The 27,933-nt window shown below is 39.5% G+C and overlaps 1 protein-coding gene across 1 annotated transcript; it reads right to left on the bottom strand.

The window, feature by feature from the left end:
- Positions 1-21: 21 nt before the first annotated feature.
- On the bottom strand, positions 22-26,010 carry LOC128097014 (60S ribosomal protein L37-like). Its single transcript, XM_052717213.1, has 2 exons — positions 25,708-26,010; positions 22-168 (listed from the first exon to the last, which is right to left on the bottom strand). Exons 1-2 carry the CDS (start codon positions 26,008-26,010, stop codon positions 22-24), a joined length of 450 nt encoding a protein of 149 aa, XP_052573173.1.
- Between the last annotated feature and the right edge of the window lie 1,923 nt (positions 26,011-27,933).

The raw sequence follows: 27,933 nt of genomic DNA, 5'->3' as shown, positions 1-27,933 counted from the left end.
ATTTACTAGAGATGAGAAGGACTATAGCATGGCAGTTTCAAAGACAGAGAAAGATGTGTTACCAATGGCAACAATCCTGCCAGCAGTCTGGGCTGCTTCAGTTGCATTGTTTGTTCCATTAGGCACCTGGTTTCTCTTTTCCTTAATAGACTTAGTTTCTATTAGAATCTGAATTGGGAGAAACAGGTGAGAGGAACATTTCCAGCTGGAGCAGGGACAGCAGCTAGGCTTGGGCTACTTCTGATCTATTCTCTTTCATCTAGGGTGGGGATTGCCATATGGATTCTCAGTATAAAAATGGTTAGTCCAGAAAATATAAAAGATTTTATGGGTATCGGAGATTTAGCATATTCTCTTGTCTCTTTTTATTGATTTCATGTTTTTACCCTAATACAGTGTGTGATTAATGTTTTCAAATCACTTGTTTTCCTGTGATAGGTTTGTATCTACTCTCTTTAAATTCTTTTTGTTGCTAGAGTCTACCTCCTTGCCCCTTAAAATGTAGGTGATACCATGATACCTTGGATTGGCTAATCAAATATTAGACATGGGACTGTAAATTTTCTTGTGTATTAAACCTGCATTTGTTTACAATGAAAGAAGAAAAATATCATTGAATTGATGGCTTAAGTAATAATATTTCTCATAGCTTTTGCAGTTGGAAAGATCAAGATCAAGATCAAGGTAATGAAAAATGTAGTAATTGTATCTCAGAGTCATTTTGATTTGCATTTCCCCTATGACTAAGAATGCTGAACAATTCCTTAAATGTCTTTTGGCCATTTGGTATTCTTCTGTTGAGAATTTTCTGTTTAAATCTGTAACCCATTTTTTAATTGGATTGTTTGGCATTTTGCTGTCTAGTATCTTGGATTCTTTATATATTTTGGAGATCAGCTCTCCATCAGATTCTTTCAGATACGGGGTTAATGAAGATTTTTTTCCATTCTATAGGCTGTCATTTTGTCCTATTTACTATGTTCTTTGCCTTACAGAAGCGTCTCAGTTTTAGGAGGTCCCATTTATTGTTGCTCTCAGTGTCTGTGCTACTTGTGTTAGATATAAGAAGTCATCTCCTGTGCCAATGCATTCTAGGTTACTCCCTACTTTTTCCTCTATCAGGTTCAGTGTAGCGGGGTTTATGATGAGGTCTTTCATTCACTTGGATTTGAGTTTTGTGCATGGTGATAGATATGGATCTATTTGCAGTCTTCTACATGTTGACATCCAGTTATGTCAGCATGATTTGTTGAAGATGCTTTCTTTTATTCCATTGTACAGTTTTGGCTTCTTTGTCAAAAATCAGGTGTTCATAGGTGTGTAGATTAATATCAGGATCTTCAATTCTATTCCATTGGTCCACATGTTGGTTTTTATGATCTATGATCTATGATCAAAAGCACTAATGACACTTATGTTGGAGAGGATGTAGAGAAGGGGAACACTCCTCCACTTTGATGGGAGTGCAAACTTATACATCCACTTTGGAAATCAGTATGGCGGCTTCTCAGAAAATTGGGAATCAATCTTCCTCAAAACACAAGAATACCACTGTTGGGCATATACCCAAGAGATGCTCAATCATATTACAAGGACACTTGCTCAACTATGTTCCTAGGAGCATTATTCATAATGAGCAGAACCTGGAAACAATCTAGATGCCCCTCAACCAAAGAATAGATAAAGAAATGTGGTACAGTTGGGTGGTAGTGGGGCACGCCTTTAATCCCAGAACTCAGGAGGCAGATCCAGGAGGATTTCTGTGAGTTTGAGTCCAGCCTGGTATACAGAGTGAGACCCAGGACAGACACTAAAACTACACAGAGAAACCCTGTCTCAAAAAGCCAAAAAAAAAAAACAAAAAAAGAAAAGAAAAGAAAGGAAAATGTGGTACATGTACACAATGGAGTATTACTCAGCTATAAAAAAAAGTGACATCATGAAATTTGCAGGCAAATGGAAGGAACTAGAAAAATCCTGAGTGAGGTAACCCAGACTCAGAAAGACAAACATGGTATGTACTCACTCATAAATGGATACTAGATGTAAAGCAAAAGATAATCAACAACCACAGCTCCAGAGAAGCTAAGAAACAAGGAGGACCCTAAGTGGGACATAGGGATCACCTTGGGAAGGAGAAGCAAAGGAGATCTCCATAAGTAAACCGGGGATGGGGGGGAGCAATAGAGGGGAGTGGATGGGGAAATGAGAACATGAAGGAATGGGATGGTCAAGCTTGGCGAGGGATGGAGTGGGAGAGCAATGAAAGAGATATCCTGATAGAGGGAGACATTATGGGGTAAGGGAGAAACCTGGTGCTAGGGAAATTCCCAGGAATCCACAAAGATAACCCCAGATTAGACTACTAGCAATAATGGTGAGGGTGCCTGAACTGGTAATCAGATTGATGAATACCCTAACTCTCATCATAGACCCTTCATCCAGTAACTGCTGGAAGCAGATGCAGAGATCCACATCCAAGCACCATGCTGAGCTCTGGGAGTCCAGTTGAAGACTGGGAAGAGTGATTATATGAGAAGGGGGGTCAAGATCATGATGAGGAAATCTACAGAGACAACTGAACCAAGCTCTTAGGAACTCACAAACTTCAGACCAACACCTGTGGAACCTGAGTGGGACTGAGCTAGACCCTCTGCATATGGGAGACAATTGTGTAGCTGGACTAGACCCTCTGTTTGAGGGGCCTCTGTCAGTGTGATCGGGATCTCTCTGTGGTGCATGACCTGGCTTTCTGGATCCCATTACCAATGGTGGAACACCATGCTCAACCTCAATGCAGTCGGGGAGGACTTGGTCCTGCTTCAACTGAATGTACCAGGCTTTTCTATAACCCTATGGGAGGACTTACCCTTTTGAAAGAGAGGAAGGGAGGTGGGCTGTGGTGGGGGTAAGGTGGGAGGAGGTGAGTGGGAAGAAGGATGAGAGGGGAATCTGTGGTTGGTTTGTAAAATGAATTAAAAATTTAATAAAGAAAAATGCAGTAATTAGTAAGACATTCTTCTTGCTTTGAAGATGGATATTTCTCATATCTACATGTCACAGAAAGGGAGCAGGAAAGGGAGAGAGAAGAAGATTAAATGGAAGATGATGAGAGAGGAGAGTGGGACAAGAAGAGAGTGGATAAGAGTGATGGAAGAAAAGAAGACAAGAGAGAAGTGGAGATGGGAGGGGAGGGAAGGGAAGGGGGAAGAAAGGCAGGGGAAAGGGAAGGGAAGGGAAGAGAAGGAAAGGGAAGGGAAGAATAGGGGAGGGGAGGGAAAGAGAGAGGAGAGGAGAGGACAGGGCAGGACAGGACAGGGCAGGACAGGAAAAAAGAGAAGAGAAGAGAAGGGAAAGGAAGGGAAGGGAAAGGAGGGGAGGGGAGGGGAGGGGAGGGGAGGGGAGGGGAGGGGAGGGGAGGGAGAGAAGAGAAGAGAAGAGAAGAGAAGAGAAGAGAAGAGAAGAGAAGAGAAGAGAAGAGAAGAGAAGAGAAGAGAAGAGAAGAGAAGAGAATTCTTCCCAGTGCCTCTTCTTAAGAGGGCACTACTCTTGTTGGGAAGGTTCTACTCCCACAACCTAATATGTTCCCCAAAGCTCTGTACCCAAATACTACTAATACATTTGAAATAAAGTTTCTTCACATGAGTTTAGGATGATATAGAATTCTGTGCAGTCCAGATTATATACCATAATCCTATTGAGCTAGTTCTAATCATAAGAACTGTTTGCACTAGATAGTCTAAGATAGGATATAGACTCTGGATTGCATCTAAACTCGCCCTGTGGCCTAAAGCCAAACCCAGATAATCCATCCACATCTAACCACAACTAACTTATGTACTCATGAACATGAGAAAATAGATACGTGTGGTAAATTATTGAGAGTTTGGTGTGGTAGAATACACCTAGATTAACTCAAAACCATCTGCAGCTAATCTTGACACAACATACCACACATAAATCTGCCTGGACCTCCATAAAGACATCCTAAAATGTGCTCATAATGATAACCAGAGGTGTTTTGGATACTTAAGAAATAAAACATGAAAAGACCATTGCTCTCACCATTGACACTAAAAAAAATGTCAAATCATCTAACATTTTTAAAAGACATTAGAAGCAATAGATACACATAAGTCTAGTGAATCAAACTGTGGAATATTTGAAAACTTTCTGCATGAGCACATAACAGTGGCTGCTTCTTCCTAGGACCTTCTAAAGTATTGATTCATAAGAAATTAAGATTTAATAGGACAAGATAAAACAGAAAAATTATCATTGTCATGTGACTGGGTATGTTGGACTAGATTGATTTTATAAGATAAAGACCATCAGCATAGTACTAATATTCTCATCCTCAACTGTCTACAGAACTTTTAACTTTCATTTAAAAATGACTTTTATTGCAATGAATTTTAGTGGTTTTAAATCCCCTTTCCTTCTTTCTTGTTCACCTTCCTCTCATTCTGAAACTCTTCTTCCCAGCATGTTCTCCTACTACTTTCATACTTTCCTTTTGTGTGGACCACTAAGCTTATGAGAATTTCTTGCAAAGCTTTAGTGGCAATTTGTTATTGGAGCAAGTGAAACTTGTCAGTGGATACACTACTAAAGAAAATAGCAAGGATCTCATGGCCCCTCTCCCCTACATACTGAAATGTTAACCAGCCCTATCTTGTGCAGGTCTTATATAAATCACCACAGATTCAGTGAGTTCATGAATACAATGTGTATGTCATGTCCAGAAGTCATCTTCTACAAGACCTTTGATGACTACCTTGTCAAACTGAGGGTGATTTGATGTTGCAAGAACAAGCTTTCTCTCCTTTGTGTATTCTATAAAAATCAAAGTACTGCTAAAAAGAAAACCAGTAAAATATGTAGGACATGTCTTGACCTTGGTTATTTGAAATCACAGGTGAACTAACATCAAATAAAGCTGCAATCCAGATGTGATTTGACTCAATTCATGATTAAATGAAATTGAAATTATCATCTTATTTCTCTAAACAACTGAATTAGTAAAAGATTTGGCCCTGAGGTAAAATGACACTTATTCCAGTCTCTAAATTTATCTAAATTATGATATCTAGAATGTAATAAAGCATCAGTCTGTGAAAGGGGAAGAAAACAGTTATCCACAAACATGAAGCAAAAATAGTTGAAAACAAAAACCCACACATGATGAAGATATTGGAAATAATAGATAATATCATTTGGAAACTATTATGAGTAGGGAAATAATGTGAAAAAAAGAAAAAGATTTAAAATGTGCCAGAATTTAGTGAGAAAATATATACTCTAAAACAGGCTTAAATACATAGGCTTAAATTTAAAGTACAACATCTCAAACCAAGAATTAATTGTATGGGTTTAACAGCAGAGCACACACAGTTGAATAAAGGAACAGTGAGTTTAATGACTATTTAATGGAAATTATCCAACCTGAAGTACACAAAGAAAAAAATGAAATATATATATGTAGAGCAAGATCAAATTAGGAAATTGGAGATTCAGAAGGCAGCAATAAGATATAAGAAATAGCAGAAGAGAAAATGGCCATGGATTTTCTAAAACTGATCAAAGAGAACAAAGCATAGATTCAAAAACATCTTTGCAACATTACAAGGCTAACAATAATCCTAGTCAGTGTCCAGGTACCAGAGTTGATCACTGAATCTCCTGGTTTTCTCTTAAATCAGAATCTCTACTCCTTCTTTTGACAGCCCTGGCTGGCATCCTGATGCCAGTAGCTCTTATTCTCCCTCAGGAGACTTCCCTATGATGAAGAAATCCAGGAAAAGAACTACCCATGCCTCTATTACTGTCTTCCTTAAAGTAAACTTTCCTCACATAAGCCAACAGGGAAGTGGTAGCTAGTTATTTTTGAATGAAAATATCACATATTCTGAATATAATCTATAGTGGTTTGAATGTATTTGACCCACATAGGCTCAAAGGGAGTGGCACTATTAGAAGGTGTGGCTTTGTTGGAGTAAGTGTGGCCTTGTTGGAGGAGGTGTGTCACTGTGGGGGTAGGTTTTGAGGTCTCCTGTGCTCAAACTTCACTCGGTGTGACACTCAAATTACTTCCTGTTGCCTGCAGGATCAATATGTAGCTCCTTTTTCACTCTCAGCTCCTTCTCCAACACCATTTCTACCTGCATACCTCCATGTCCTGCCATAATAAAGGACTAAACCTCTAAAACCATAAGCCACCCAATCAAATGTTTTCCTTTATAAGAGTTCCCTTGGTCATGGTGTCTCTTCACAGCAAAAGGAATCCTAAGACACAACCTAAAGAAATATATTCAAATATGACCAAGGGTTTCTAATTCATTATGAAGTGATATTTCTGTCCAATTGTAGTACCTTATTTTTAATTAATTATTTATTTTATTAAGAAATGTTTTATTCATTTTACATATCAACCACAGATCCACCTCTCTTCCCTTCCTCCTACCTCTCAGCCTCCTCCCAACAACCCACTCCCCATTCCTTCCTCCAGCAAGGTAAAGCCTCCCATGGGGAGTCAACACAGCCTGGTACATTCAATTGAGGCAGATTCAAGCCCCTCTCCCTGCATCAAAATCCATCCCTGATGCATGAGTTGGCTTTCTCGGGCCTACTACCTATGATGGGACACCTTGTACAGCCTTGGTGGAATACTTTCCATTAGCTCACCAAAGCAAAAGCAGGGGAAACTGAAGATATTGGCTAATCTGAAACAGAAAGGGGAAGGAAGCATTAATTTTGGGATGAAAAGATACAATGAGGAGCCATAGGTACCTTGGGTGGAATGACTCTCTGGCTACATCAATCTATGCTAGACAAAGTGTGTACAAACCTGCACTGTATTGCATGTACAAGCCTCTAACAAATGTTTCTAGATTCACTCTTGTGTTTGCCACCACAAATCTAATCGCCTCCATGATCTGTTTCTGTCACTTCTTCCACACACAGCCAATTGCAATGAACCTATTGTTCGATATCCTCCTGTAGTTTGGATTTGGAACATCTCCAGAAGCTTACATGTTGGTGGCTTTGTCTTCACTGTGGTATTAATATGAAGTAATGGGTTTTGAGAAGTGGGGTCTTGTGGAAAGTCTCTTAAGCCATTAAGAGTATATTAGGAGATTTGGGGACTCTGACCACTTCTTCCTTTCTTGTTTCCTGGCAATGAATTAAGAGTTTTGCTCAACCTCACCATGTACCAATGCAACAGTGCCAACCACTAAACTATGTTTCAAAATAATCTTTTTTATACACATTAATTATTCTGGGTGTTTTGTTTTAGTCACAGAATGGTAACCTAAGTTCCCAAATGATCAATACATTTGCATGCCATATCACTTTCCTATAATTGTGGTCCTTCCTACCCTGCCTTATTTCTCACTCACCATCCTCCCTAACTGCTCATGCCAACCCCAAAAGATTTTTTTGAAGATACTCTTGTTAGGAGTTAGTTCAAACCAAAATGACATTAACTGAATGCCAATACTGTGCAAACAATGGTGATATTCAAAGAAAAGAAGAGACAGCAAACAAACTCCTGCATTAAAAAGAAAAAAAAAGTGGCAGCCTGGGGGGTTTTGTTTTGAAGGATTTTGAAGCCTTTCCCAAGCATTATGGTAAGGGATGTTGTGATTGATTATCAGCATCTGCCTGAAGCAAGGAATGAGGGAGAGGCAGCCAGCGCTGTGCATACCTGCCGCCCTAGCTGGAGGAAATATACATGTATATTAAGGGAGTTCATGTCCCAAAGAATCTCTCAATCTAGTGGGAAAAACAGACAGTTACATAAACAACTAAGGCACAAGAAACACAAGCCATGAGTGAAATATTAACAAGATTCTATGATAATATTTTGGAGAAAAATATATTTTGACAATGTGGATTGATAAAAGCCTTGCAGGGGTAACCAAATTTGAGCTGGGCTTTAAAGAGAATGAAATCATCTGTGAGCACCAATGAAGGATAAACTGTAAATTGTTTTTGGACTTGTCTGTGTGTCTCTGCTTTCCTCTTCCTTTTTCTTGCAAACTCTGTATTTTATTTTGTAATTTGTTTATTATAACATAGTATTCTTAGAGTTGGGGATGCTAATAGTAAGCATTTTCTCCAAATTCTTCCCTTAATTCCTTTAGAATAATACTTCACATTCCTATATCCCATTCTTTGTATGTTCCTGCTTTCTTTCAACTCATTATCTTGTACAACAAGAAACTGGGATCCATGTCCAGGACACATGGACAGGAAAAGATTCTCACTGGATTACAATACATGGATTGTCACCAACATGTGTCAGTTGCCTTCCATGAAATATGATTTCTTCTCCCAAGCCACACAAAATACCTTTGAAATGAAGGAATATTTAGAAAAGTAATTTGTTACTTTTTTTTTGCACCAGACGCTGTCTGATGAGATCCAGGTGTTGGAATCAAAAAAAATTAAATGTCCTATTATGTACCTGGCATCCAGGAAAATAGCTATGCAAAGAGAAGAGGGGGTCTCTATTCTGATTCTGCCTCTGCTTTCGTCTGCATTTAACAAAGAACCTCATTACTTCTGAGTCATCATGTTATCATATGTCAGGTGGGAGGGTTGGAGAAGAAGATCTCTATGTGGTACTGTGACATCAACTTCTTCTGTGTCTATAAAAAGGGTAATTCTATCCAAGCAAGTCTTACGATAGAACAAGAGGTTAGAAACAGATACTAGGAAGATGTTTCAAGTCACCCTCTCTGTGTCAGTTGGGAATTTTGTTATTTCTGTTAGAAATATTGGAGACCTAAGCAGGTCTTCTTCTTTACTCAAGAACACAGGAACTGCAAAATATGTGCCAGCTTGATCATTTACCTAGCAGTAGGCAGGAAGAAGAAATGGAATGAGTTAAAGCTAGATCAATTCAGAAATCAGCTCTGTTTTATTTGGAAATCATGAAAAAATAAGTACATGATTGAGTATAGAGCAAAAGGTAGCACCATGCTGGAGGTCTGAATTTTTTATCCTAACCTTGCCTACTACTGAAAATTGTTGTAATTCGTGTTCTAAAAAGACCTAGAAAAGGAATGAACAGATGTGCAGAGGCATAGGAAGGTATCTCTGTAGCAGTCAGTTTTAAATATTCTTCACAAATTCAAAGAGATCTAACCAGTAACTAAGAACATGGTACATTAGGGTTTCGTTTTGAAATTAAGTAATAAAAAATAATAATAGTAAGAAATCAAAACAAGGTTGAGGATAATTAATTAGTAGTCTTCTTTTGACTAATTATAAATATATGTGAAATTCATAGAAGAAAGGTCAAATGAAGTGGACAATGTTGGATTTGAACTTTTCTTAATAGATGATGAGTGGTGTTGATAATCCTTTCCTGTCCATGTGTCCTTGACATAGATCCCAGTTTCTTTTTGTACAAGATAATGGACTGAAAGAAAGCAGGAACATAGAAAGCATGAGATGTAGGAATGTGAAGTATCATTCTAAGTGAATAAATAACCTTATGGAAGGAGAAGATAACAGCACATGATTGCACATGTATGTTTTAGTAAAGGACAAATGTCAAGAAACTGCATCCTAAGAAAGGTAAAAACAAGTGAAGGCATAGACAGGGGTGCACTACATGGCTTCTTTGGAAATGAGAAAGATAATCCTGACTTGTCTGATCAGCAGGAAATACTGGAATATATTTGAATAGGTGAAGGAGAAGATGACTTCAAAAGGCTTTCAAATCAGACAGAGATATATGTGGACTTAGAAGCCTTAATCAGAGTCATTGATAGCAGCAGAGAAGAGGGAGTGAGAACATGGAATAATGATGATTTTTTATTCCTCATAGTAGAGGAAGTGACATTGGGGGCTGAACAATAGATTATTATTAAAATCTCAGTAGGCATATTTAAGATAGCACACATTGTTAGATGTCCAAAATATCTTGAAAGCAAATGGCTACTGAAACTGAGATCAAATGTCAACATGACAGATGATTCAAATAAATATCATGAATTTATAAAAAGTTGGATGAGAGTGAATAACTAAAAAATCAAATAATAAAGGTCTTTCCAGATACAAATGTGTACCTTAAACAAATTCTTATATGTGTCCTCTAGGGAAAAATGATATAAAATTCTATTTCAGGATTCTATTTTATTTTCACTAGGATTTTGTCAACAAGGGTTGAGAGCTGATTTCCCAATGCAAGTTTCGTTCTTTCCAAAGTCAGAAATACAATAAAACCTATTTTGAAAGTTGCTCATGATGGTTCTTGCCTAATTCAACAGATTCTGTCACCAAGTATTTCCCATGAATGTCACCAAATCTGAGTAATATGAAGAGAAAACCTGGAAAAGGGTTGAGTTTTCTAGAATGAGTCCATTGTTTTCCCTATGATAAGTCAGCTGGCAACCCTACTGAAGTGACACACAACTCTTCTCCTTTGATGGCAAAGAAGCAATGAAAAAAGGAGAGATGCCAAAAGCCAGGCTCTGGACTCACAAGCTTCCATGCTAACCATTTCTGAGCATGTAGTTTTTCATCTACACAGTATAGGTGTTGTGCTTCCAAATCCAGAGTATGTTTTGTTGCTGCTATTTGTTTGATATTTTTTCAAAGTGATATACTGTCAATATCTCCTTTCCAAGTGCTCAGGTCCCACACTGTGGTGATAGTTTATTTGTGCTGAAATGTGATGTATTATTTGTATGTTAATAAATGAAGTTTGCCTGGAGATCAGAGGCCATAGTCAGCCATAAACAGAAGTCAGGTGGTGGTACCTTAATCCAATCACATGGCAGGCAGATTCTCTGCATGTTCAAGGACACAGCCAAGCGTGGTGACACATGCCTTTAATCCCAGTACCAACCATAGAGACCTGGAGGTCTGTATAGACAGGCAGTGAGGAGAAAGTGATGTGGCTGGGCTTAGAGCCAATAAGAAGGCAGAACAGGAAGGCAATAAAGGAGCAGGTTAGACAGGAAGAGGTTCTCTTGGGAAGCTACTGTGGTGGCGTGGTGAGCTAAGGTTAGTTTGGTGGTCTCTAAGGCTTTTGCCCCTGTATTTGGCTCTGTGTTTCTTATTTAATAAGACTGGTTAGATATTCGTTTACACCACACTTCATAAGTAAAATGAAAAACTAGAAAAGATATGAAGAGAGTCCTAAGAAGAATAAAACTCCTTTCTCTAGTGTGACTTGATTCAAAGAACAAGCTGTAAGGAAGAGCTTTGTTCCAAGGGCTGGAATAAAAATGTGCACATCTCTCCTTGCAGAGTGCATACACATTCCTTTACTTTTCTTCAGTTATATCCTAAGGAAAAGCATATTGTGGCCCTTGGTTGATGGATCCCTCGGAGTTTTATGTTTAAGTATAGCTCACAGATGGATTCAGGGGACTTTGTCATTCTTCTCTTCTAAGCATTTTCTTTTGACCTGAAGCACCTGGAAGGCATCAGACATCATGATATTTTAGAATTCATCATGGAAATTATTAATGCTCCTATAATTCCCTTATGGCTGCCATTTTCAGCTGCAAAGTGACTTGGAACATAAATGCCAGTATCCAGCGGAAGGTAATAGCCAAAATGACAGATAGATAAGGTGAAGCACATAATCCATGGACTGACTGGATCTGAATAAGATGGCATATCCAGAGGTCTCCAGACTAGTGAATGTAGTTAGCATCATATCATGCATCCATTCCAGCTTTTCAGAATGTACAAGTCAGAGCAGCAAAACTGTAATGGATAATCCTAAAATGTAGAATGGAAAGTGAGATGTCCACACATTGGCTGGTGTTTGTGCATATGGTATGAGGGCTGAGGGAAGAGCATGAGGCAAGGTGTCTTAGTTTGCTTTTTATTGCTGTGATAAAGACCATGGCCAAAACCTACTCAATGAGGAAAGGTTTTATTTCATTTCACAGCTTCAAATATATTATGGGAGGAAGTCAGGGCAGAAGCCCCAAGGCAAAAACCAAAACAGAGACTATAAACCACCTGCCCATGAGTGGCACCACCCACAGTGAGCTGTGGCCATCTCACATCAATCATTAATCAAGAAAATGTCCCACGGACTTGCCTACAGGTCAAATTGATGGAGATAATTCTTCAGTTGAGGTTCCCTCTTTCCAGATGATCCTAGCATTAACTTCAAATAATAATAATAATAACGAGGAAAAAGTATGGGTTAATATTAGAAGTTTCATTCCTTTATAAATGCATATCAACAATTTTTATATGTTTGATAATATGTTCCTTAAGGCTATAACACATCATGCAGAATTTGGGTTAGAGACTAGAACAAATGAGTAGAAATATAATACATTTGAATATTGAACACTCAAAAATAATGTAATAAAATATGTGCCATGGTCACATTTGTGAACAGGACCCATGATAGCCTGGAGGATGAGAGCCATTGTAGGCAAGAGAAATAAGATATTTGAGGGTCCTGAGAAGAAAGTAACTGGGTGTGTCCTAAGCCAGTACTAATGCCAATCCGTGAAATGAGATCAATGTGGTAGGCACAGCGTGGCATCCTTTGAGACTGGAGAAGTAGATTTTAATGAATTTAGGCCAGATATCATGAGCTACGCTGAGCAATTTGACAGTGGGTGATAGGAAAACCAGTGTAACCTTAAATAGTTGAATGCTATTGATGGGTGTCCAGAAAGAGTAAAATGAATGTGTGGTGTGTCTTTACCACAGGGAAAGACACAGAATGCTTTAAGTTTACAAGTGGATAAACTTTCAGAGCCTTTTATGTTCTGTAGATGTGAACTAGTTACCTTGTTAGCAAGTACAGGTGACTACAGGAAAAGAGGATGCTTTTGGTTAGAATCTTCTATGTATCAAGGACCGTGAAAAAAGTTTAGCAATTCTCATTTCATTTAAACTTTACATTTCTATGGAATTGAGGTATGTCTGACCTATAAGAGATTAAAAAATATTTCCTTTAGAAAAATGTACCCATCTCTTCATCCAGCTATAGATCCATTCATGACTTCATGCATCCATCTATAAGCACCCACAATTCAGCCATTTGTTTATTTATTCACTCACTAAACATTTTCTGAGCATCTATAATGAAGGTATGTTATTAGATATCAGGATTATGTTGGTGAATAAGATGTGATCCATACTCTGGAAGTATTTGTGGTCTATTAAAAATGCAAATTATTAAGCCCAGGCTACAGTTCAGTTGAGCATGTTCTATGATGTGAATAAACCTATAGTGTTTGGAAAAACAAGGAGAAAACTCAGAGTCCCAAAATTTTAGGTGAGAAATCTTGTTCAAGTTCTTTTCAAGAGTGTTCTCCAGAGTAGATACAACTTTGAAATGCAAATAATTATGTTGGATTTTTAGTAAACTCTCTGAAAACATGTGACCCCTCTTGATTGAACAATACTGAAGTTTGCCTGCAAAACATGGCAAATAAGTGCAAAGGAGGCTGCCAGACATTAGCCACCCTCACCTACACCACAGTCCAGGCTAGAGACAGACTGGTATGGAAGAACTGTGCTCCTGGGCCTTTATAAGCACCTGTTCAAGACAAGGCTGCATTTAATGAGCTCTACTGTGGCAGAGGGGCACTTAGCACTTCAGTTGATAGAAATGGCCCCTCAGGCAACAGTAAAAATGAAGTGCACAGGATGCCAGCACTTTGGAGGATGAGAGAAAGAAATCTGGACTGAGTAAGGAAGAGCTATTAATTACAATCTCAGCTCAGGCCTAAGACTGGTGAGAAGTGCTTCTCCCAAAAACCACTTATCTCAGCAGTGGATGCATAGCCTGAACTGGCCAACCTCCCTTGTGATGGGATTGGTGAGTACCTCAGTTGTCATTGGAAAGCCTTCATCCAGTGACTGATGGAGGCAGATTCAGAGACCCAAAGCCGAACCTTGGCTCAAGTACATCACAGGAAGACACACAGAAACCACTAGCCAGGCTCATGGGAAGTTGCAAAGTCTGAGCTGACAACCAGGAAGCCTGCATGGAACAGACCTATCCCTCTGCATTTATGTGACAGCTATATAGCTATGTCTATGTCTGGGACTCCCAGTAGTGGGGGCAGGGGCTTTCCCCAGTGCTCGGATTGGTTCTTGGGAACCTATTTCTCATGCTGTATTGTCTTGCCCAGTCTGAACACAGTGGGGAAGTTACTTGGTCTTATGGCAGTTTGACATACCATGCTTTGCTGAAAACCATGGGAGACAAGCCGCTTTCTGAGTGATTGTGGAGGAGAGGTAAATATGGGGGGGCAACAGAGGGGAGGAGGGGGGAGGGAGCAGGGGGAAAGGAGAGAGTGGAGGCTCTAGTTGGGATGTATAATTAATTAATTAATTAATTTAAAAAATCACTTATCTCAAAGAAGCAAAGAAGGCTATCACCTTCTCTTCCATCTCAGGAAGCAAGAGGGACTGCTGGGGCTGCATGAGCACACACACACACACACACACACACATGCACACACACACACACACACACACACACACACACACACACACACACACATGCAACACACAAGCCCACATTCAAATACTAATTAATAGCCAGCTCTGCCATGCAGTATTTGCCTTCAGTGTCTCTCTTTCCATATATTCCTACAATGGCTTCTTTTGTTGTATCAAGACAGAGTCTCTTCCACTTTATACTTCACTTGCTTTCTCCAGACTCTTTGCTGACTTTTAACAAGTCTATGCAAAAGGGCAAGTTACTTAGAAAAGATACTATTTTGCATTGACATATTTTCCCCTCACTGTGATCCCAGGAAAGGAGCCAGCATTCCTGACTTGCCCTTTGAGGAGAATTATTATACATCATTCATCCTGGAAAACCACAAGAAGGAAAGCATCACGTTTTGTTTGGTTGTTTGTTTTCTGAAGAGGGGTGAAAAGAGTTGCACAGGAGTGCATACACGTTAGCTCAAGCTAGGTGCTAGACCCTGATCATTAGGAACCCTGAGTAGGGGAACAAGAAGGAGCTTCCCTCCTCTATTCAGTCTGAAAAACTATTACACAAGGGAATCCGAGCCCTGTGAAACTTTCATGTCATAAAAATCGGTAGCCAGTGTCAACACAGGAAACCAAGTACCAACCATACAGGAAGACTGAGGTGGTTTGAAAGAACATGGGTCCCCAAAGGGAGTGGCATTATTAGGAGGTGTGGTCTTGTTAAAGTAGGTGTGGTCTTGATGGAAGAAGTGTGTCACTGTGCGGGTAGGCTTTGAGGTTTCTTTTCTCAAGTTTCACTTAGTGTGACGTCGACTTCCTGCTGCCTTCTGGTCAAGATGTAGCCAGAACCAAATCTGCCTAGATGTCATCATGTTCCCTGTCATGATGATAATGGACTGAACCTCTGAAAATGTAAGCTACCACCTCAATTAAATGTTTTCATTGTAAAAGTTACCATGGTCATGGTGTCTCTTCACAGCAGTAAAATATACTAAGTAAACTACTAAAGTAAAAAACTAAGACAGAGACTCTGTGTATATTGCAGTGGACTAAGGAATGGTTCCTCCCCCAATTTCCTAAAGCTTACTCCACCCTCAAGGCACAGGAAGGAAGCAGCAGAAAAGGGGACATTTGCAAATCCTATAACCATTTCCAAAGATACTACTCCTGAACCTACAAAAATGAGTTAGTCCCTTCAGAGATATAAATAAGTATAGATCGTATGAACTCAGACTTATGCACAGTGCCTCCAACATTTATTCCTGTGCATACACACACATGTGCATGTGTGTATATGTGTGCATGTTTGTAGGTACACATTTTTGTGAGAGCATCGATTCAGGGACAGGAATGCTGTGGGGCTGTCTGAGTGTCTTAGATCTTTACATGAAAGTAATGGACTTCTTAGAAGCCCAAATTAACATTATTGAGTAGCATAGAAAAAAGGATGAAGAGGGAGGGAGGAAGACAGCCAGGAAGCAAATCCTCCTGATTAAGGTCCAGGATGTCTTTTACCACAAGCAACAGCATCAAGGCCAACATCAGATTGGGTGACTGCCTGCAAGGCATATTGGAATCCTTCTCCCCACTCCCCTAGGCAATTCTTCAGCATCCTGGATCTTCTCCCACATGTCACTCTTTGGGTTGAAGCAAAGTGCTTATGTTTAGAAAGAGGTAGGAGGAGAAATGTTTATGTATTAACTCTTTATACAGATAGTAAATCAGTTACATCTTCTGCCTAGAGATGGAGTTTCATTTTGTTTGTACCTGAGATCATGCTAGTCAGTCTGCAAATGTATTTGCCTCTCTCTTTTGGCTTCCTAATTCTCCTTATAAAAAGCTTCTGTTGTTTTTAGCTTGTTTGGAATTTTGTGCTCTTATTTTGCACATATGTCAGATTGTCACACACACAGTGTTCATACATACACTATGTAATATATGGACCATTGTATGGTGAAGAGGATTAAATGATATTCAAGTAAAGCAAATGCTCAATTGATTCTATCAGCATCATCACTGTCATCAGCACAACATAACTGGTCAGTCATCAGTAGCCTATGTATTTTGTGTCAGGGATTCATCAGTTTTCTAACTGAAGATCAAGAAAGATGAGCAACACAGTGAATGTATTAATTCATGGAAAAGAAATGATAGAAAACTTCCAAAGGTTAAAGAATCTTCATCAAAAAAAGTAGACCTGAGCAGAGTCCTGAATCAAAGGTGATGGGAGCAAGCAGCCTCACCTGTGCATGGCTGTGGGGTCATAGACCATGCAGCAGTAGTGATAATTACTTTAGTCTTTATAAGTTAAACGAAAGAATATATCATCAAATGTCATCTATTACCTCAGTAGACCCATTCTGTTACCACCAAAGTCCTCAAGTTTGGAAACCTGTGGGCTCACACTGATTTCAATAACATGCAAGAACAATTCTCTAATAATCTCAAAGAAAGTCATGTTCATAGAAGGAGGGACGTTAGACAGTTACAGACAGATGACCAGCTCCAGACTTAGTGCTGGAACTCAGTTTGTTGGATTCATATTTTAGAGAACATTACATTGGCACACTGTCACAAAGCAAATTTCATATCTAACCAGTGACAGAGCTATCCATCCCCTTCAGCTCTCTCGCAGTTTGTCTTAACTTTAATTCTGTTTCCCAGTTAACAAGGGCCCAGAGAGATACCTTTTGCTTCCTGTTCTCATAAATTAAGTGGCTGATCTGAACTATTCCTGAGGACCCTGTGGCTTTAATGATCTGTGCTCCCCCAGATCATGCGTCACAGAAGCTGTCAGCTGTCCGAGTGGGAGGAGGACACAGCATGACAGGTGGTGTCCCTGACTCTAGTAGGGAACTTGGCAAGGCTCTCTCCCCTGATGGGGACAGGGAGGGTGGGAGCTGACAGGAGAATCTGCCCACTTTGGTCATAAGCTATGATTCATCAAGAAACAGAAGAGAAGAAGGAGGGCATACCAAGTCAGTGCCACGGGACTCCACAAAAGCTGTCTGTGATGTTCTGAGCCCAGGGCCCCCAGGGCCTCACCATGCACAAAAATCCTGGAGATGACTCAGGCTAGGCCCAGACTATATTCCAATGTATTCCAATGTTCTCACTGAGATTCAAGAAGGACACTATTTTTAAGATAAAAATACATTGGAATTATTCAGAGTTTTAATGACTCAAGTTCTCTATGCCACAGCCAAAGGAATCTTCCTAAAATAAAAAATGGGTCATGGTATTTTATTCTTTAAAATATTTCACAATCCCTACTGTTGCCCCAGAACTCAGGTGGATGTAGACTTTGCTGATCCTATGGCCTTCTCACAGTCTTTTTCTCTATTCACTGTAGATCTTTCATTTCTCAAGAAACTTAGCTCATTCTCATCTGTACTCTTTTCCTCCCTTCTTTACCAGCTACCACTGGTATTCCTTCAGAGATGTTATTAGAGATTATGTAGTCAGAACAGCTCTTCTTGCCCCTCTTAGTCTCAAGTGTGACTGCCTCTGATATTCTTTCTCCTGACAACATCATCTTTTCCCTCTCAGCATGTACCTAAGTTTGTAATTATATTTTACTTTGCACTTATATCCTAAACCCAAATTATCCCAAGCCTTGTAAGAACAAGAATCATCTTTATTCACTCCTTCCCTAAAATATCAATCCCAACAAAGTGCCTGGAAGACAATGTATAGTCACCAAGTTCCCATATCAGGAAGAATTACCGCCTAATATTTGCTTCCCAGATTTCATTCCTAAATGCTTTCATGAGGATTTGTGCATTTATATAATTGAAGTCATGGTAGCACTTTTCCCAAAGGACAGCTGCTTCAGCTGTATAAAATGTAAAGATAGTCAGAGAGATGGATGGAACACTATTCTAGCAGTATCAGTTTGCTTATTCAGAAGTGAGTCTAATTTCTAGGCAAAGCACTGTTTAAATCTTGGCAAAAAATCCATGTGTAATCAAAGGTTCCTGGCTATTGTGGTCCAATAAGCACAAAGCAAGGGACTTTCAAGGACTTGACTCTGTTCTAGTAAGATATCTACAATGGAGAAACAGGGATAACTCACTTTGCATATAGGCAACTGGTCAGGGTACATGTTTGTAGAGAATTTTGAGATACATAATAAACAAGACATAAATATAGTTTCTGCTTCTAATTACATAATTTTAGAGAATGTTATATATAATATCAGTGGTACAATGCTTTTCTATACCAGTGCATAGCCTCCTTCCTCCTTAAAGACAGATTTGAATGTTCCAGATCCCCATGACTTTATCCATGAATGCTTATTCAGAGTCTCTATTAATGTAGCTGAGCTGGTCAGACTGTGAGTGACCATGCCATTCAACTTCAGAGTGATGGCATGCAAATTAACCTTTACAAAACATGAGCTTAAGGGACCTTAGTGTAACCCTCTGGGTACCTTAAGACAGAATTTTGTGTGACAGAAACAGAGCATTGGATATAGATGAAGGGCAAAGATTAAACCTAGGCAGCCTGGGTTCAGATCTCAGGTTGGTACTTTTCAAGTGTATTAAGCTTGGATAACTAACTGGGCCTCTTTCAGCCCAAGTCCCATTGACAAAGTTGGCAGGTTCAAAAGACTGAGCTTATAGTACTTCTTAGAAGACTAAAAAGGTACCCTAATGTCACCCAGGAGTAAACACCAGCACAAGCAGAATAGAGTCCTTTCTTGGGTTGTATATATTTCATATTCTTTTTATCTTAGTATCTGGTGGCCAGTTGTTAACTAAAGTGCAGGCTGTATTGGATTATCTCTGACTGCATTATTTCAGCTGAACTTTATTCTGTATGAAAATGCTAGTTGGCAGGGGGTAAAACTAAGAAATTATCACATTCACCTGAACCCCAGAGGTCTTTTGTAGAAACCCTGGAGGAAAACATAAAAAGCTTCGTGTTTCTATGTGGACTTGTGATCTAAGGACATGTTTGAATGAATGGAGTGAGACTATTATTGCTTCTGGACAGAGACAAAAGCTATAGATGTATAAAACAGTGAGTCTTCTTCTTAGGGCTAAGTATAAGACACTATATTTTCTTCTCCTAATGCTAGAAAGAGTTGGGAGTACCTTTGGACTAGAATAATTTCTTCTTTTCTTATAAGCATAAAGTCTATAGTAAGGTCTGAGCACATTCAGACTAATAGAGGCAAAACTACCTTATATTACACAGTATATCTTGTTGATGCATTCATGCCCTCCTGTTTGTGCAGCGTGTAGGCAGGCACTGGCTTTAGCTGCATGGCTACTGAGAACCTGTCACTGTATAAGCAATTTCTCATAGAGCATATCAATAACCCCTGCAATAATCTTTCAAGATATTCTCATCTTTCATCATGGAAAGCTGACCTGTATGATAATGCTACTTGTGCAAGTCACACACATCTTACTGGAAAGGGAACAAGTCAAAACCCAGGTATATAGAAGTAAAGAATACACAGTCAATATCTCAGTATTCATGTACTCATCTTAAAATAGCCAAGGAAGGCTGCGAATATGGTGTCCATTTTAGAGCAGAAAACAGCTCGAGAGAGAAAATAATGATCAACTATTGTCATATAAAAGTTTGGAGGATATAATTGAGTTTGAAGTGCAGTCCAGAATCGACTGGTTACAAAGTCCACTGTGTGTGGGAACATCTTGAATCTTGTGTAATTCCCAAGAAATCTTGGCAAAGAAGCAGGGTTGGTAAGGAATTTCCCATGAAATGAAGCATTTTTCCACCATGCATCATCTGCAGGACTTTTGAAAACCCTCTTTAGTGAGCTCTGGTTAAAGTTTTTAAAAGCAAAAGCCTTGTTCTGGATCCTTGGGGTATCAGCTCTCTGGTAAAGTGGAATTTTCCAGTGACTGCGTAAACTGATTTCTGAGTGACAATATCCTCCCACCTAGCACCTGGAGCAGGCTCAGGATTCAGGTTCTATGCCCTGCCAAGAAATTCCTGAGTCCTTGTGTCTGGGGGCTGGGCAGGCATGCTTTATGTGGGCAGGTGAATGTGCTAGAGCCCATCTCTGAGAACTGTGGTGCACTCTGCTCCAATAGCAGAGAAGAACACAGAGAGACACCCACTCTATCCTGCAGCCCCTTGCTAAACAGAAATGTTCCTTCCCTAGAACACATTAGTCATGGTGATGACTACTTCTGACTTAAAGCAATGCAGGATATAGCACATAACAGACAATGGGAGGCCCCTGGACATGATCCATACCGGTCTTAATGGTTTGCTGATAATGAAACTATGGTCCAGAGAAAAACAGTGACATCTGGAGCTATGTGGGGCTCCTTGAACTCTCACAGGTGTCTATGTAACAGGAAGTCTGGCTCCACTCCAGTCCATCCTGTTGGACTCCTAGCCACTATAATTATGCTCCTTCATTCCTTCAGTAGGATACTCCAAAAAGAATTCCTACATGTGACAACACTCATCTAGATACAACAGAAAATAAAATATCTGATCTCATGGTGCATATCTTTACAGACTTTTGCAAATGTCACATCCTCAGTGAAGCCTTCACAAGTCATTCTAAACTGACATGTTTGTCTTTCATATATGTGTGTTTCAATTATATATATATATATATATACATATTATCTTGATATATCTTGATAATATATATATTATCAAGAACATAGTAACGCCTGGCAAATACTTCTTATTTTATTAACTCACTCAATCATCCACAAACACTTGCTAACAATTTGTTATGTACAATATTTTATATTTTTTAACATGTACTGATTAGAATTAAGGATCTCTCTCTGTATCTACACACACACACACACACACACACACACACACACACACACACACACACCTATATATAATATAAAATCTTCTCAAATCTAGTTCAAATTCTTTCATTATGATATGGAATACATGACAGAGACCCACAGACCATGCAGGCTGGGCAGCCTTTGTAAAGCCTTGAGAACAGCTCTGTATGAGATGAGATGAGAATGGATGGAGATGTCAAAGTCAAAAGGACAGGAGTGATTGGAAAGAAGGGACACTGGCTGTAGGAAGAGTGGTGGGAATATGGGACAATCTTAGACAATAAGTACCACCAAATTCACCCTAAAGAACAGTTCTGTTCCTTATCTTGACCAGCATGCTCCATGTAAGGTAGCTCCTGCCTTATCTATCTTGGTTTTTTTTTTCATTGTTCTAGCCATTACTCATGTCCTTGAGATATACTGGCCTTCATCTTCATCCTTGATCTTCTAAACTGTGTCTAAGTGTCAAGATCTTTGTGCTTGTTTTTCTCTGCCTGTAAAATGCCCATCCCAAATTGAAAATACATTTACTGTATATGTTTAACTACAAACATTATAAGCAAGCAATGCAATACATTAAGGAATATCAGTTGCTTATCTTTGTGTGGCTGTGTGGATGACTAGAAGTTGAGAAAGCTGTGGCTGTTGTAGGTTGACACTGTCACGTCCAGTAGCATGAGATTACCTGTCATATATCACACCATACCACATCATATCACAAGCCTGGGAATCAGTCAAAATATATAGTGAATGCATATTACATTTGCACTATAATAGTAAAGTCCAAAATTTGTAAGCTGAACCACCCACATTTGGCATCCATCCATATTACAGCTAAGTCATCCAAACAACTATTTCTTATTTCACTCAGTTCTTTTGCAGACGTCACCTGTAGCTAGTTTTCCTGCCTTGTCCACAGTCAGGACAAATCTCTGTCTACCGCCAGTCTCACAGCCGCTCAGACCCAACCAAGTAAACACAGAGACTTATATTGCTTACAAACTGTATGGCCATGCCAGGCTTCTTGCTAACTGTTCTTATAGCTTAAATTAATCCATTTCTATAAATCTATACCTTGCCATGTGGCTCGTGGCTTACCGGCGTCTTCACATGCTGCTTTTCATGGCGGCAGCTGGCAGTGTCTCCCTCTGCCTTCCTGTTCTCTCAATTCTCCTCTCTGTTAGTCCCGCCTATACTTCCTGCCTGGTCACTGGACAATCAGTGTTTTATTTATTGACCAATCAGAGCATTTTACATACAGACCACCCCACAGCAGTCACCAATTTATATAAAATGACCTATCGTCATTTTAAATCTGTTCTTCTTGATTTATTTTTAAACACAAAACTTACACTAGCTATCATTATGACATATCCTTATTTATTTATATCATAATTATATGCCTCTTTGAAGATAGAAAACTTTGCTTCAAACACATCTGTGTCCTTGGTACCTACCCATCAATTATAAGCACCTTTGTAAATAATTTGTTCAATTAAAGATGCAATGTCTAGCCTTCCTTTATCCCTAAATCATAATAATTTTTCATCAACTAAGTTTTTAGAGGGGTTGCGAGAATGGTATAAAATCACAAAACAGCTCTTATCCTTGAGGAGTTTGCAAAATAACCTGATAAATGTCTGTACCTATGTAGGCTCAGAGATATCATAACAAAGAGGAAAAGCTTTGATGTTCTAAAAATATCCACTTGAGGCTAGAGCTTCTCAGAGCCAGAGAGAAGTTTTAGATGGAACCCTGAGAACAAAGACTGAAAAGGGCTTAACATAACAGAAATATAGCATGCACTTGATAAATACTTGAATTACTGAACAAATGGTGCATTTTGTTCATTTCTTTTCAGAATTTCCCTACCTACCTTTACTAACAAGATGGAATGCAAGGTGAAATACTATGAGGGCAAAACGGAGCTGGGAGCAGAGAGGGAAAGAATAAACAAGCCCTACTTTTATTTATGAAGTCCTACATGGACCATTTTCTTCTCATAGAGAATAGTGCTCATACCTTGTCTTTATGGAATGACTGGTTCCTGTGGGGGCTCAGACCATTTTATAGACATGTTCTTATTCATTCTATTTCAGGTTTATTCAATTACAGAATGGCTCATTGTTCCAAAACATGCATTCTTAGAATTATCCATTCTCCTGTTAGAGTTACAAAGATTTACAAATCATCACAAAATGGCTCCAAAATTGCTACTGCAGGAAAAAAGGTGGGCGAAAATGGACTTTCTCTGCATTTATAATATATGAACTCTTTAGATATTAGGAAGCTATTCTTTTAATACCCATCTTAGAAATGAAGGAAAACATACACCATGACTTAGCTGCAGTCATATGATGTGAAAATAAAGGTAGGAGAAAAGAACATTATTTCTCCATAACATTAGCTAAGGCTGTAAAAGTAATAACTAACCAGTGTGGCTTAAGATGTAATACGATAGTCACTTTCAGAATAGGCCTGAAAGCAAAAGGTGATGCAAACCTCTTCCTGAGCTAAGAATCACAAGGAGTAGGTTCATTTGCTTTATATGCTTGCACTGCTATAGTCTCAGATATGCTCTTTCCTTTTCTCCAGCTTGGTTTTCTTACCTGACAGCAGGGTGGTTTGACAAGGTGATCTGATGGGAGAATATCTTTCTGTATGCTGTGAAAATATGTTGCTATGAATGGTTGATAAATAAAGCCGTTTGACTTATGGCAAGGCAGCTTACAGGCAGGTGGGGAATTCAAAGAGAAAGAGAGGAAGAAGGTGGGGAGAGATGCCAGCTAGTCGCCCAAGGAGCAACATGTAATGGGACACAGGTAAAGTCACAGAACACATGGCAATACATAGATTAATGGTTATGGGCTAATTTAAGATATAAGAGCCACCTAGCATGAAGCTTGAGCCATGGCCATGCAGTTACAATTAATATAAGCCTCTGTGTGTTTACTTGGGTGACATGATTGGGAGAGGCTTGTCTTGACCAGCAGGCCAGGACACAGGAAATCTGACTACAAATGGCGCCCAGACATGGGGCAAGAATTTCCACCCAAAACCTAAGAAAGCTTTTTAAAAAGGGGTTCTAAAATGGAGCGAAGAGCAGCTTCCTAGTTGTGTCTCTCAGGAAAGCTGTGATGTAGAGATGCTGCAGCCTATGAGCTTGAGCTACAGTATTGTGAGCTCACAGGGTATGGGCTTGAGTGCAGTATGGCAGATTTCTGCCAGTGTACACAATAGTGTCTAAGAGCCATGCAGAACATTGTGTGGTGGATTTAGCTTTGCTAGTACAAAAAGAAAAAAGAAAGAAAAGGTTTTGGGGTTATATGCTGCTGGATGGAAGCATAGAACCACTGCCTCCAAGAGCTGGCGGAGACCATGGTTTCACCAGAGCTGGCAGTAAATGTTACTTCCAATGCCTTGTTGGAAAGCTGAGATGGGTGGAGCCAGCAGCCAAAGCTGCCATTTCAGTCCTAATAATGCTGCATTTTAAAGCAATAGATTCACAAGAAGTCAGATTCAGATGAAATATTCTTTAAATGGTTTACTGTGTGTGTAAAAATAAAAGTAGGCTTAGAAGAGACAGGAAAATGAATATAGACAGTTATATAAAGAAATAGAAAGTTTTAAAAAATAAAGTCTTTAAAGAGAAAGTAAAAGTAATATAAAAAATAAGCCATGAAAAGATGGAAATTACACAGAGAGTCTGGGTTATATTGTCTTTGGGATTTTTTTTTTTTTTTTTTTTTTTTTTTTTGGTTTTTTGAGACAGGGTTTCTCTGTGTAGCTTTGCGCCTTTTCCTGGAACTCACTTGGTAGCCCAGGCTGGCCTCGAACTCACAGAGATCCGCCTGGCTCTGCCTCCCGAGTGCTGGGATTAAAGGCGTGCACCACCACCGCCCGGCCGTCTTTGGGATTTTTATCTGCAGAGAGACATTTGATTGTAAAAGCTGCTGAATTAAATCAATATGTATATTTTAAAGATACCTTAATTTCAAAATTTATGTCTAAGGATACATTGCTTTGGAAAAGAGGTTCTGCTTTTGTTTTCACGGAAGATGAGAACCTATGGATTGCTTCTAAGGCTAATATGGTTTGATCAAGGAAGACCCCCTGAGACGTCTCCAGATGATCCAACATCCAAAATGAGCTTCAAGGCAACTGGCTCAGACAGTGCAGCATCACAGACTACTCCAGTCAAGACTTGACCTTTTTAATGTTCTCAGGATACCCATAAGATTACCAGCACCTACAACCAGCAGGAAGTAGTATGAGAAGCTACACTCAAATTTCCAAATTGTTATAAATGTTTATTTTTATTTAAAGGGGGTTGATTATAAAGGCAATCTAAAGAAGAAAAGGGGATAGTATAGATATGATAGGATAAAAGACACATTATTGAATCTAATTCTTTTCTTGCTTTTGAAACCAGAATATTTATTTTATGACTGACTGAAATTCCTGAAGATGAACTGGATGCTGCAACAGCTGCCCTCTTGGGTTTAGGTGTTGGCCCTTCATGGAATCCATGTCTGAATCTTCGATAGACAATTTTTAGGTGCCTCATCTGCCCGATCCTGGTAGTGTTTTGTCTCTTAGCCTTGGCATTCCAGTTATACCTTCTCTTGTACTTGACTGGGTAGCCACATTTACCACATGTCAACTTCTGAAGGTAGTAGGCCTTAGGGCCACAGTAGTGGCACAACATGTGCATCTTATTGCGATGCTTTCTAAAGGATAATAGTCCTTTTGTCATCTTGCTTCTGCCACAGAGGCCAAAGAGACTAGAAGAGCTTAATCTACTTTTAAAGAGCAAGTTATTTAAAATGTTTTAAATTACTATAGATTTTAGTTTATGGATACAAATTTAATATTAATTTTCTTATTCTGTATATATATTTCTACTCTTCTTTAAGGTATTATGTTTATGTAACTCCATTTTTAAGGCATTGTCTAAGCATTGACCAGCCTTGGCACCAATAGACTCTGAAAAGCATTGGACTCAAACAATGCAGGCTCCCCTAACAGTCAGCTATTGATGGGGAAGAGGCTCATGGAGCCCTACCATTTACTGTTGAACTACTGACAACTAACAGATTCCAGGAGTGGGAGAGACATAGTATACAGTTGTGTAACTGCTAGTGAACCCACAAGCTCTAATGGATAGTTCCAAACTCAGGGTCAACAATTTGTCCTGGTTACACTCTATGGGACACAAAACAAATAAACAAATACCTGTAATGAACATGGGGAAGAGATTTGTGATGAAGCAGGGGGACACATAGTTGTGGGAGGGAAGCGAGTTCAAAGAAAGTGAGCAAAATGCACTCTATACTTATACGAAAGTTTTAAAAACAAAGTTTATTAATAAATTTCAAAACAACTCAAAACCCATTCCTCAAGTTTAGACTTTGTCTTATAAGCAACAAGTGGTATTAGAAGTTCTTAGTAGTGAATGGTCATGTTTCATCTTAGAAAAGAATTTTATAAATCACCATATACTTCACTTAGTGAAATACAGATCATGTTATTCTTGATCACAAATCAAATTGACTTTCAGGCAAGCCCAGGCACCTGTGCAGAACAAACTGACTCTTCTATTCCTTAAAATATATTGTTATTATATTGTATTTATTTGTATGCATATGAGGATATCCTACAAATTATATACTACTTCTAATTTTAATTTTTCTTATACAATTCTTTATTGACTCTGGAAATTTCACATTATGTGCCCCAATCCTGCTCACCTCCCAGTCACTCTGTATCCACTTCACACCCTTGCAGCATGCCTCCCAAAGTTTATTAAAAAACAAAACAGCAAAAAACAAAAAACAAACAAAAAAAAAAAACAAAAAAAACAACCGAAAAAACCACCTAGCTCCTCCATATTTCCAACACCTCTTCACTCATCCTAGTGGTATCGGGAGCTGTAGTGTGTCACTTAGTATACACTTTTGTTAAATCAGCCCACCCCTGAAATATTTCATTGGTCTGATTCAAAGCCTCTAGCACACTCTAATCACTGGACTCTCATTGAAACTCCTCTCAGATATCACATCCCCAAGTCATGGAGATCCCAGAGCTATAATACTGCAGGACCAGTCCCTTTGTGCACTCCAGCAAGTCATAGATGGAGCAGATGTTAGAGTGGACCAACCCAAGGCCCAGGATGTGGGTCTGGGCGATAACTGAGTTGGTTGGTCCAGGACACTGGGATTGCCCTCTCAGGCGAGGGGTAAAGCCAACTCCCCTAGGACCATGCCATTGGGACCAGCTCTCTCACACCTGTGGTGAGATGTGGGACCATTTCTCTTGAGTGCGATGGTCAGCTTTGCTGGGCGGAGTCAGCTCTCCTACTACAGTGTCCAGTGAGGGGCAGGACCAGCTATCACTGGACCAATGAGGGGCAGGGATGGCTCAGCACGGCCCTCAGATTTAAATAGGAATGGTTCCTATGACCCCCTGTGGTAACATAATCCATGGACATCAGCCCAGACCCTGGCTGCTATTGGACCACAGACCCAGGCATGACCCATGGCAAACACCCAGGCCCAGACAACACCATGCCCCTGTGTGGCTGTGCAGGCTACCCATATCAACATGGCCCTGATGGCAGCATGGCCCTCAGACACCAATTTGTCCAGAGGTTGCAGTCTAGACCCGGGTATCCATGTGA

This window comes from Peromyscus californicus, unplaced genomic scaffold (genome assembly GCF_007827085.1).
Source record: "Peromyscus californicus insignis strain IS unplaced genomic scaffold, ASM782708v3 Scaffold_5__1_contigs__length_169319896, whole genome shotgun sequence".
NCBI classification, from domain to species: domain Eukaryota; kingdom Metazoa; phylum Chordata; class Mammalia; order Rodentia; family Cricetidae; genus Peromyscus; species Peromyscus californicus.
This window is presented reverse-complemented; position numbering and strand designations above follow the sequence as displayed.